The following is a 13,290-nucleotide window of genomic DNA, read 5'->3' as shown; positions in this document are numbered from 1 at the left end:
TTTCATGCCCATGCAACAGTTTTTACTAATATGACCTCAGATGAACCCTGGTGGCCCTGAAATGACCTTCTAAAATTTTGGCTCTAAATGTTGACTGTACCCCTCGTGCTAAGTTTCATGCCCATACGACAGTTTTTACTAATTTGACCTCAGATGACCCCTGGTGGCCTCGAAATGACCTTCCAAAAATTTGGCTTTAAATGTTGACTGTACCCACCAAGTTCCATGTCCATACGACAGTTTTTACTAATTTGACCTCAGATGACCCTGGTGACCCCAAAATGACCTTCCAAAATTTGGCTTTAAATGATGACTGTACCCACCAAGTTTCATGCCCATACGACAGTTTTTAATAACTTGACCTCAGATGACCCCTGAGTGACCTCGGATGACCCCGTAATGACCTTCCAAAAATTTGGCAAAACCAAAGAACTATTTCATCAAAGTAATAAATCAAAACAGAAAGATGCTTCCTTTACGAGTTATCACTCATTGAAAGTGCTACTTTGCTATACTTTACATGGAAAGCGACTATCTTAAAGTTGTCATATTTCCTTAATTACATGACCGATCAAGCTGTTATTGGGATATGTGATGCACAGTTGAAAATTAATTATTAAAAGATTTGGTGACCTCAGTTGACCTTTGACCTTGTATGTGACCTTTGACCTCACGAAATTGGAAAAAGTATGTTGCGCTGAAAAATCATATTTGGCAATACCAAAGAACTATTTCATCAAATAAATCAAAACAGAAAGATGCTTCCTTTACGAGTTATCACTCATTGAAAGTGCTACTTTGCTATACTTTACAAAGAAAGCGACTATCTTAAAGTCGTCATATTTCCTTAATTACATGACCGATCAAGCTGTTATTGGGATATGTGATGCACAGTTGAAAATTAATTATTAAAAGATTTGGTGACCTCAGTTGACCTTTGACCTTGTATGTGACCTTTGACCTCATGAAAATCTAATCAGGTCGAGTACCTCTGGCCATAACTCCCCACCAAGTTACGTCACTGTACCCCATAACGGATCTCCAGATAATCTGTTCACAAGGTATTTTGCTTATTACGCATATATTATGCAAATTAGGTACTTAATTACCATATTTTACGCTCAAAATCTAATCAGGTCGAGAACCTCTGGCCCGCTTACTCCTCACCAAGTTACGTCACTGTACCCCATATGGATCTCCAGATAAGCTGTTCACAAGGGTTTTTTGCTTGATACGCATCAAATACGCATAAATTATGCAAATTAGGTACTTAATTAGCATATTTTGCGCTGAAAATCTAATCAGGTCGAGAACATCTGGCCACGCTTACTCCCCACCAAGTTACGTCACTGTACCCCATACGGATCTCCAGATAAGCTGTTCACAAGGTTTTTTTTGCTTGATACGCATCATATACGCATAAATTATGTAATTTAGGTATTTATTTAGCATATTTTGCGCTGAAAGTCTAATCAGGTCGAGAACATCTGGCCACGCTTACTCCCCACCAAGTTACGTCACTGTACCCCATACGGATCTCCAGATAATCTGTTCACAAGGTATTTTGCTTATTACGCATAAATTATGCAAATTAGGTACTTAATTACCATATTTTGCGCTCAAAATCTAATCAGGTCGACACCCTCTGGTCATGCTACCCCCTATAAAGTTTCATCATCATAGCACTTACGGTTCTCAAGATAACGCGTTCACAAGCTTTTTCCGAACACACACACGCACACACACCCCCACACACGGACACACACACACCATAGTGATTACTAAGTCTCTCCCTGAACATTCAGGCGAGACAAAAACATACCTTATCCTCTATTATTATTGTAGAACCTGTTAATAGTAAATACATTGTAGTTTAACATTAGATGGCTGCAGTTTAACTTTTGGACTTTGTTAGGAGTGGAGGAGGAAATAAAAAGTAAAAGGATCCCTCCCTTAGTCGAACCACCATAGTTAGATCAGATAACGTTTGACCTGGTATAACTTGTTTTGTGCATACGGACAGGGTCTAATCTCTTTGACAAGAACATGCTATTATTCCTCAGCCAATATTTAGCTTTTCCTCCTGCACAATGTAGGGATAAAATGCTTGTGCTCCTTCAGCTATCTATATTGCCACCATCTCTAAATAAATAACTTGAACCAGGATAAGGCTAAAAAAAATGTTATGTCTCAAAGCCGCTGTGTGCATTCGTTTTTTCTAAGCCCGTCCATGTCAGCTGAAGCAGCAAATTCATTTTTATTTCCTTTTTTTATTTAGTTTTTGCCGTAAAATCATGAAATTGTGTGAAAAATTTGGAAGAAAAGTTACTTGATTCGGTACTTGCATTTATTTAGGTATAAAACAATTGATATTTGTGTAAATTAAACACAATTTTATGCAGTGTACTTTTGGACACTCGAAAATGACATCAAAAAGTTTCAAAAAAATCTTTAAAAAACATAAAAATCTTTAAAAAAAGCCTCATTCCACACTTGTTTTTGAAACTGCCATGGGCTTTGAGACATAGCATTATTTTTTTAGCCTAAACTAATACCTAAAGAAATCAATGGTTTCATACAAAGCAACTTTTCATTCTGATATAACTTTATTAACTCTTCTATATTCATATTTTTCAACAAAGACACACTATAGTAAAAATTTCATATGAATGAACACAGCTGCCAACAGCTGTACATGATCTGACCACGATCATAACATCAAAATACAACTTGAACGCATGACCTTGCATAATTAATGAAAATACTAACCAATCACGAGTGAGTTGTTTCTCTTCCATGTTAGCACACGCTGGCGTTCATCACACAGTGTATGTGAACAATCCTCACGCTGTTGGCAGCTGTGGTCATTCAAATGGATGTTTTTACTAAAAGTAGCTATTGTTGTGGATGAGCAAAGCAGCAGATATAAGCAGATATACATGCATACAGGCTGTATCAAAAAATTATTGATACCCATCAGATTTGTTGTAAAATTTATAGTTTTATGACCTATTATTACATAAATCTACCAATTAGGTGGATGTTATACTGCATTTTGATGTGGCAGTCTTGGTCATGCTTATTGTATATACTAACATATTGTCATATTGATACGTATGATACATCCTGTACATCAAATGTGCAATATTGTTCAAGGGCCAATCACTCCATGAAGTGTGCGAGACAAACTTGCTATGCTAACTCTGCATCTGTGGCAATCTTGTATTATACCACCTGTGATGTTGTACAATCGGAGTAATATACTATGATCAACCCGCAATAGGTGAGAATTATTCAGTTTTTGTTAATGTGCGATTCAATAAAGTCCTAACTTACACACACATAAATTCACAAAAGCGTGTGTCAGTCACGCAATACGCAAAGCGCAGTTTGTGTAGGTGCTGCGCCCAGCTGTGTGTACACCAATCTGTATCAATCCACAATATTATGAGTCCCACCTATTACGAGCTGATCACAGTATAAAGGTGTTTGTTTTTTTTGTTGCAAATTTGCTTTGCATCTGCTTCTTTGTTCATCTATGGCTATTGAATAAAATATCTCCATATTTTTATATTATAATCTATTATAATTACAAATAACTTATTTACATGGTCAATCTGAATGAGTCTAATGTCGCTTATATTGATTTTGAGTTAGGATTCAATTATGTTTCACCGCTATTCATAACAGTGTAACAATGATGCATCCACGTCATCTGTATGGTTGACCTTGCTTGGCAAAGTAAACCATGCAGATGACGCGGACGCCAGACGCAAGTTGTTAAACAGTGATGAACAGCGGTGAAACATGATTGAATTCCTTTCAAAAACAAGTGAAAGATTGTCCAATTCATAAAATTATTTCATAAGGAATGTCAGTTAATCATTGCCATTCAGCCTAATAAAAAGACTGGCGATTCTCTGTTGATATCCGCAATAAAACTACAGAATAAAATGGCAACATTTGGCCGCTACCTCTAAAATACTGAATTCAACTTGTAACCGTGTATACCCATACATGTTCATGCATAACATGTATGCATGCTTCCGTTAACTTTCATTCGTATATACGCTTTCTGAAAGTGTGGATTCATCATGGATTAACAACGGTTGGCTCCTGTCCTGTAGAGAGGTAAGGTTGTTGAAAACAGGTGATGAATCTTTTTTACTTCGTTTTAAAGTTAGAGAATCACTCATAATGTAATTGGAGTTTGGACTCTATGACAATAATGAACAAAAATATTTTTTTGTAATTGTTAAATGTCAACATTAGACTCATTTCTCTTGAGCATATCACATTTTATCATACAATGCTTTAGATGCTCAACTTAGTACAATTTAATAACACAATTATAAACTGAGTTGTAAATGGGTTATACCCGTTGAAATTCATAACACCCTGTGGAAGACGTGACCTTAATCTTCTACAGAGGGAGTGTGAATTTCAAATGGCATCACTCATTCAGGTAACACATTTTGAAATTCACACTCCCTGTGTGAAGGATTAAGTCATATGTTCCATACAGGGTGTATGGATTTCAACTGGAATAACCCAATACAAAAGGCACTTACAAGATTTTGGGCAAGAAAGTGTATGTATATTTCTGTTTAAAAAGTTTGATCTCTTTCAAGTTAGCAGTCAAGTTAGTTCAATGTTAAGGGCGTTCGACTATGGTGCGGGTTCGAACCCTGGCGGTGCCTAGTATGCTCTCGTGGAAAATTGAGTTGAAATCCCTGATTTGTTGTTTTAACTAATGGTCAGCGACAACCTGTAAAGTGTGCTGAGGCTTGTGGATCAACGTTTAGGCGTTGTGCCTGTGCGAAGCACACTATAAATCACTGCGGGTGTTTTTTTTCAACATGAATGTAATAAAATGTATGCATTCATCATGAAGTGAATTAGATTTATTCCATTTGTAAGCAAGAATCTGATCTGATTCAGTTAGATAGTAACAGAAATAAAGCATGAACCATAACTACATTGCTGGCAATAATATCCTTTCAAGATACTTTTAATGAAATATTTTATATATTTATCTAATATAATATATTCAATTATATTCTTTGAAATAATATATTTATGAATTTATTAATAATACAAGAGTTATTTCAGTTGCAGGAAAAAGTGCTTGATGCATCATTTGCAGAGCTTATTACAACATAAAATTGTGATTTATTTTGCAACCATTTGTTTCACCTCGATGTAACCGATGGTTACATATTATATATATGTGACACGATCTGTTCAGTGGGGGCCAAAGGAGGCAATTCTGAAAATTGAGTTACTATAATTATTACCTTGTAGGCTATCATATACTGAAACACCAAAGGTCTAGCATACTTGGTTCTAAAGTTATGAGGTTTTGTGATGTGTATTTTCTTATTTATTTTATGGTTTTTTACTCCATATTTTTGCCTTTATCTCAGTTTCAAATTTGCCGCCTTTAGCTCCCATGGACCAGATCGTGTCACATATTATATGAAAAAATACATATTATATGAAAATATACTGGTTAACTTGGTGAAATATTGATCACAAAATAGAAATAACCAAAAAAGTCATAATTATATCAACGCCACTTTTCCCAATTATGAATAAATCATAAAAATCAACCCTTAAAATATGCATGTTGATCAATACCTTAGTAATTCACCTGTAAATACTAAGAAAGTACAGTTTCTGACCTAATAAACACCCCTCTGTTCCCCTTACTAGCACCCCTACCTTACATCTACCTACTACCAAGTATTGAGATGATTATTGTGGAATACATATTATTGTCAGTTATTTGTGGGGTTTTTTGAGTTCTTGGACTCCGACCTACATTTTGAGAATCCTCCAGCTGCAGCAAATGTCCAGATATAACCAGGGAGTACAGAATACGGGAGATGGCAGTTGCCTGAGCAGTGTAAGCATGTCAGCTGCCATCACATTGCTATAGCGTAATTGGAACACAACTAGGTTGGGTATGTCCTGATAACACACAGTGTATGTGATGCTGATCGCGTAGTATGGGATACTATCAGTGGTGCTGGCGACAGGTAAGTAGAGAGTTGCTATAACCACCTGTTGGCAGACCGCAAATGTGACATACTTGCAATACCCAACCTTTTGTTTTCAGGATCCATAACATACCAACGATAATAACCAGCCAAGTTTTACAGTCAGAACTCTGCCATAACCTTCTCAGTCTGTGCATTGCAGTGTGCAATCATAATCCAAGCATATCTTCATCCGGTAATCTTTCCTCTCTTTCTTCCACTACAACTAAAGTGTCTCTGACAATACCCATTTCTTCTAAAGATTGCAATGCATGCTGGTATAAGTCCTTCTTAGGGTATGTGGTACATAATGTATATATCTGAGGGTGATATCCCTGTTTTGTCATCCAGTCTATTAGCACCTGTGTGGTTAATAAGAACAATTCTTAGTCAGTGGGAGTGGTCTAGTTCGTAGACACATCGGACAATCGCATGATTTTGGGTGCCGTCTATCAGGCCGTAGACGACCCCACGTCATCATGAGTGTTGATAACGCGTAACACGCTTGTAGAGGTGCGCATATGTATCGTGTTGTGTGCGTAGACTAGTGCGGAATATGCGCACGTGTTAGCAGTATGCGCAATAGAATACATGAAGTTGTATTCATTTTATAATAAGGGGAGTTTTTATGACGGTAACTTAGTTTTGCGTAAAAAAAATAGTTTGCATTTATTAAAATAATATTTAACTAAGAATGAGAATCCACTACTCTTATATTGGACCTGCCTGTAGAGGATAGTAAGAACGGTAGAGGATAGTAAAAACAAAAATTCCTATCGTTTATTCTCTAAGTATTTGATAAGGCAACACTCAATTGCTCTGCCATGATTGCACATGCTTTCATATAGGCCTAAGGATGAAAAAGCAAAATAACTTTCTGGAACTTTATGATGGTACACTAACCTCTCTAATAATGGAATAAGAACAGTGAACTCGTGAGGATGTCTTAAGAAAAGAGGTTAGCATGAAAAACAGTGACTAGAGGTCCTGGGTTCAATTCCTGGGCCGGATCACTTTTCCTATTTCCTCCTTCAATCATTGCTCGACGGCGAAACTGATAACATTGCATCATAAAAGAGGTAAGACTCATAACTGACCCGTGCTTAATGCTGTGGTAAATCCCCAATATTGGTGTCACCAAAGCAAAATAGTGGTATTTGTAGGCAAAAGCCCGGACTACAAATTGTGTCTTTAAGTGTTACACAGGTTTGCATGTGTAGCACAGGCGTATCATCTGTAAAATGCAAAACACATAAAAGCACACCCGCCAAATTAAAATTTACCAGGCCCATGCCGAAATCAAACCCCTGGTAATTTCCATCAGGGAAAAAAAGTCAAGCAGATACAAGATAAACTCATGACTGATCCCCCATGCATGTTGTCCTGCCCTGGCTGTTGTAGCTGTGAGCCCTCTAGCTAGTGGACAAAACAAATTTATTCCAGTCATAGAGGGCAGTATTGCAGAGTAATTGATATTCCACATACAGATGGATGAACTGTTCAGTAGCATGTATAGGCATTGTCGTTTTTAATTACACAAAGATTAAAACTGTTGTTTGATGAAGTAAAAAAAAGTTTCTCTCAATTAAAGTTATGATCGTTATGATCCCATCCATGTGATTTTCCAGGGGGTCTCAACTTTGGTTTGGATGGGAAAAACTACCCCAACTTTAAACCAAATTGAACAAAAAACAGACCTGCTTTTAAACCAATTTTTGAAACAGTTTTGCAAATTTTGCTAAAAAATAATGATAAATTGGCACTTATAACAACCCCCCGGGTGATTTAGAAGCATGCAACAACTGTGCTTTAATCTGTCCTGGACCTCAACATGCATTTTTTGTCTCACCTGCACTTGGTTTGTATATAAAAATCTTCTCTTTTTGACTTTTCCTGTTACACCTCTCATGGCTACTGTGATACACTGAAATCAAACATCAGGAAAATATCCATTGTTATTAAGGAGTAAAACAAGTCAAAATAAACTGTGTATGATTCGTAACTTGAAACAGGCTAGCCCAGTCTCATTCTACAAAAATTCACCAACAATATTATACACAAGAGCTTATTCTACATGTTCTATGTGTATAGTTGTAGATTAGTATTGTGCCCTCTAGTATTGAATGCAGTCAAATGCTGTTAAGCTTTATTTGAACTCGATTTAGTTGCAAGTTTTTGCTATGGAAACCAGCATCCTCAGCCCTACTGGGCTTGTTACCTTTATATTTTTCAAGTCCTGCTGGGCTGGGTGCCTGTTACCACCAATTTCATTCTTTTACTTTTTTTAATATTTACAACATAATTTAATTCTTCCCCATTCTCTATAGACTCTCTATCGGGGGCTAAAAACTACAACCTTCAACCTTAAACAATATTGTTTATGAACACTATTGTTTTTTTACGCTCATTTTGGGCTCATTCAAATTCAGAACACACAGATACAAAAATAGCCTGCTGCCTTTTTTAATTTTAAAAGAAAATTAATTCCACCCCCCATTGGCCATGACATTTTTCTCAGCTTCTGTGTAATTATGTGTTATGCATATATTAATTTTGTTTTCTTTATTTATCATGGCCATTTCTAATTTTTTGAGTGCAATACTGTGCAGTTGTGTGATACTAATATTTTTAAATATTTCATCATAATTGATAAATAATTCAGCATATGGCTGCAAGTTGTTGAATTTAATAAATTCAATACATGTATATATAAATATAGAAAATTAACTGCGTCGACATTTGATGAAGGAAGCAAAGAAGCGAAGAATAATTAAAATGTCGTAATTGAATATTTTATTACACGAATTTTCGGGCCTCGCCCTTCGTCAGGTGACAAAAATAGTGTTGTGAGGCCTACACAAGAGAAACATTTAAAACATGATTAAAACGCGAGCGCAGGTGAATGGTGGGAGCGACACGCAAGCGACACATGAGCGACAAGCGGGTAAAGCGTATACAAATTAATCTTCAGACTCGGCACCCTTCAACCCAATGGACTCAATGCTAGTTTCAACAGTTTTAAATTTTAATCATAATTTTCTTCAGCGCTCCCTTTTTCTTATACTTTTTCGCGCGGTTTCCCCTTTTCACTCCACGCGTTTCAACCTTTAGGCCTCGGTTGTTACGCTCGCGTGCGCCCCGTTTTTATATATTTTTTGTATTCTCCGTTTTGCGTGCATTTTTAAAATTAAACATGTTTAACGCTCTTTTTTGTATACGCTTTACGCTTTTTACCTAGGCTTACGCTTGTGCTTGCGACGCCTATAATTTTTTTTTTGTACTACTTTGCAGCGTTTATGCATTTTATAATTATTTTTTCCGTCTTCTTGCGAAGTTTGTTTTCCAACTTAAACATGTTTAACGCGCTGTATTTGTATACGCTTTACCGCTTGTCGCTCATGTGTCGCTCCCACCATTCACCTGCTTTCGCGTTTTAATCATGTTTTAAATGTTTCTCTTGTGTAGGCCTCACAACACTATTTTTGTCACCTGACGAAGGGCGAGGCCCGAAAATTCGTGTAATAAAATATTCAATTACGACATTTTAATTATTCTTCGCTTCTTTGCTTCCTATATATAAATATATATATAAATATATATAAAAAACAACAGTAGGACGGTCATACAGACATCAAAGGATCATGCCGTACACAACCGATGGAGTGACCTGTATTGGCCACATTGGCCCTGGTAGTAAATTCCCATTTTCTTTGCTGTACCTTGTTGTTTGGCTCAAAATTAAATGGGGACATATCTGACAGTAAAAGTTAACATTTTATGGAGAATAAATACTAATCTATTTTATATGGAAATGTTACAATATGGTGCTAAGTCACCCATATGGTACAACAAAAGTCAATCAATTTGATGCCATGGCAGTTCAATGTCAAATTTCCTGAGTCATCAGAGATGGCTGAGATGCACAGAGTTATATATGGATGAATGTTCATTGTTGTCCTATATGTCGCACAATCTAATCCAAACAGTGCAAAGTAGGACATTTTGAGAATAGAATTATTGCCATTACTATGTAGCTCACCGCCTAAAGGAGGATTTTGTGATCCTAGCATCCTCTTTTTACGACATTTTTCAGTAGATATCCACGAAAAAAGCGTATTCGCAAAATTTCAGTTGATTTCGATTTTGCGTTTGCGAGTTATGCATGATGTATATTGCACTGCTCCATAGGCCACTGTTGTAATTTTGTTTTGGTATACCAGAACTAATTAATCTGCAAGAAATTTTTGGCACATAAGCATGTAGCCAGAGATTTCCAGTGGCATAAAAATCTCAACTTTTTTTCAGAAAAGTGTGGGGATACAGAGGCTGTGGATCACGAAATGCCCTTTTAAATAAGTATTGTTTTTAAATTGCTTCTGATTTAAAGGGCATTTCGTGATCCACAGCCTCATCCCCCACTTTTCCCAAAAAAGTTGAGATTTTACACCACTGGATACCTCTGGCTACATAATGTTTATGTACCAAATATTTCTTGCAGATTAATTCGCTTAGCAAAAATATCGCCAAATCTGATCATGCATAACTCACAAACGCAAAATCGGAATCAACTGAAATGTTGGAAATAAGCTTTTTTCGTGGATATCTACTGAAAAATGTCATAAAAAAAGGATGCTAGGATCACGAAATCCTCCTTTAACTACATAACAACTTACTTTTTTGTTTGTAAATTATGTACAAGAATATAGGTGTCCAAAAAATACAATGTTATATGGATGGGTACTTTTTTTCCAAATTTTCTCAATTTTTTGAAAGTATCAGTTATCAGTCATTAATTTTAATTAAAATAAAAATTAATTAAAAATACCTCTGCATTTTCATTATTTATTATGGCAATTTCTAATTTTATTGATCATCCAGCAAACCATAATTATTATAAAGAATCAAAGAAGATTTCCTGCTTTATAAGTACACAGCAACAGCGACTGCATAACTTTATGTAACCAATTTCTTTGCTGCCTTTTTGTGATTTGTTCTTGATTGACTTTATTTGTTTTTGTCTTTTGAAATGAATAAAAATGAATAAACATTGAAACATAAAAATAAATGTTTGACAATTCTCTGGATTTTGTGTGGTGTGGCGGGGGGGGGGGGGGTGGAGAGGTGCAGAATTTCCAAAATGTGGAGCTCCCCTAAAAATCCTTACATGGATTTGGACGTCAATCTCTAAAATAAGATATGTTGGTGCTATTTTGGACAGTTTAATTGTTGATTATCCTTCTTGAATACATTTTAACCATAAAAAAGTGGACCTTTTTGTTGAGGAGGGGGAGGGGTCAGGGATGCATCACACCCTCCGCACCTTATGGGCCCGGAGTTCTTGTATCTTGTATCATCTGTACCATTGGTTCTGTCTTTTTTTTGTTTTAGTTGCACCTTTAACATCTGGCTTTTTTATGTATATTTTCTTGTCCCTTGTTGTTTGTTTGATGGAAAAATTATCTTATATATCCCCAGGCCCATACACAGGAGGGTGTGGTCGCACCCCCCTAAATTTGCAAAAGTATACAAAAAGTCCCAAAATTTCAGAATTTTACGCTTTTTGGACAAAAAATGTCCAAATTTTGGGAAGATAGTCCACTTTTCACAAAATCGCACCCCCCTTGGAAGAAAGTCCACTTTTTCAAAATCAGCACCCCCCAAAAAAAAAAATCCTGCATACGGGCCTGGACATGCCCACATAATCAAATCTGTAATACATTAACCAAGTTAATGACAGCAGTCTAGAAATATTTCACTTCTATCGCATCAAACATTTGTTTAGGTTTGGTGCCAAATAAGATTGCATTAACCTGGGCGGGGATATTTATTGCACAACAATCACAGAAATTTAGTACCTGGGGACAGAATAATATTGCGCAACATTCTCAGAAACAAGGTTGTATAATTAATGCACATGTGATGGAATGATTGGGCCTCATCCAATGATGAAGCAAGACGTGTGGCACTCATATCCAATGATGAAGCTAGATGTGTGGCACTCAGCCAATCATGAAGCTAGACATGTTCATGGCATATCATGCAATATACATGAGTCATGTGATATGGGGATTTCCCTTTCATCCTACCACTGTTGTGAAGTATTTCACAGAAATGGGTTACAAAATTTAGTTTTGTATTAAAAGGACATAAAGCCAATTTTGTTCCTACCACAAGAAATGATACTTGTGACTACTTGTTTCACTTGTTACCAACTGTGGTTTCCAGAGTGAAGATATGTATAAAATCTATTTCCTTCATATTTTGCAAATTATGTTAATTTCCAATATCTCAGAATTACAATCCTGTTGGAATTTGTTTGCCACAATAGCACATGCATGCAATCGCTAAAGCTAAGTATTTTACTGTTTAATAGTTGTAAATACATATTTAACTCACACACTCCCCTCCCCCCTCCCCATTTTTTAATTTTGGGAGACTGTAATGTAGAAATGATGACGATGTTGTGCAAATAAACATTGCAATAGGGGAGTGGGAAGGATGTTGGCCAATTAATAGGGTGAAGTTTTACTAATAGGCCAACAATAATACAAAGGATCAGGAGAGGAAAAATAATGATCAAAACAAAGCTAATTAACAAAAGGATTCAAAACAATTTTACCGCGAAAGTGTATGAATAGCGATCAATTTCGAATTGCATGTAACATAATATTGTGCTATCATCAGTAGACAGCATGTAATCATATTTGACATTATTTGGCATTTTAATGATTAATACTAGTACACATAGAACGATTCAATATAAAAAGTACCATGTTTTGAGATGTTTTCTCAAAATGTAAAGAGCTCTCTTAAGAACCACTAAAAGATTACCAGGCTTGTTTGTACTAATTTTAATGCATTTTTTTTTCCATGATGTTTCCAAATATGGTCATGAACATTAATAATTCTAAATGTTTTGAAAAACTCGTATCTGCAGTTGACACCTGCGGGAGAGAGTTAATTTCCAATATCTATAGAAATTGTCTGGCTGAATTAAAGTACATTTTGCTGCTGCAACGAGCTGCATATTAACTGCGCAATCGATTGCTCTATGTGGGGATGTACCTTCTGCTGTAATGGGTCATAAATTAACTGCGCAATCAATTGCTCTATGTGGGAATGTACCTTTTGCTCAGGACCGTCGCTAGACCATTTCCTCAGGAGGGGTGTCGGGAAATAAATGTTTGCTGATGGCGGATTTACCTTTTGCTGGCCAGGGGGGTGTCGCACCCTACCCCCACCCCCCCCC

The 13,290-nt window shown here is 36.3% G+C and overlaps 1 protein-coding gene across 1 annotated transcript in view; it reads right to left on the bottom strand.

Annotated features, from left to right (window-relative positions):
- Window positions 1–5,307: 5,307 nt before the first annotated feature.
- Window positions 5,308–13,290, bottom strand: part of LOC140158997 (UBX domain-containing protein 8-like) — a 29,990-nt gene continuing 22,007 nt past the window's right edge. Inside the window, exons 7-8 of the mRNA XM_072182297.1 lie at window positions 7,891–7,965; window positions 5,308–6,403 (exon numbers count right to left, since the gene is read on the bottom strand). Coding sequence (XP_072038398.1) covers window positions 6,212–6,403; window positions 7,891–7,965 — 267 coding nt within the window. The 3' untranslated portion in view covers window positions 5,308–6,211. The remainder of the gene's footprint in view (window positions 6,404–7,890; window positions 7,966–13,290) is intronic.

This window comes from Amphiura filiformis, chromosome 8 (genome assembly GCF_039555335.1).
Source record: "Amphiura filiformis chromosome 8, Afil_fr2py, whole genome shotgun sequence".
Taxonomy (NCBI): domain Eukaryota; kingdom Metazoa; phylum Echinodermata; class Ophiuroidea; order Amphilepidida; family Amphiuridae; genus Amphiura; species Amphiura filiformis.
Note: the sequence above shows the minus strand (reverse complement) of the source record. Positions and strands in the feature narration are given on the sequence as shown.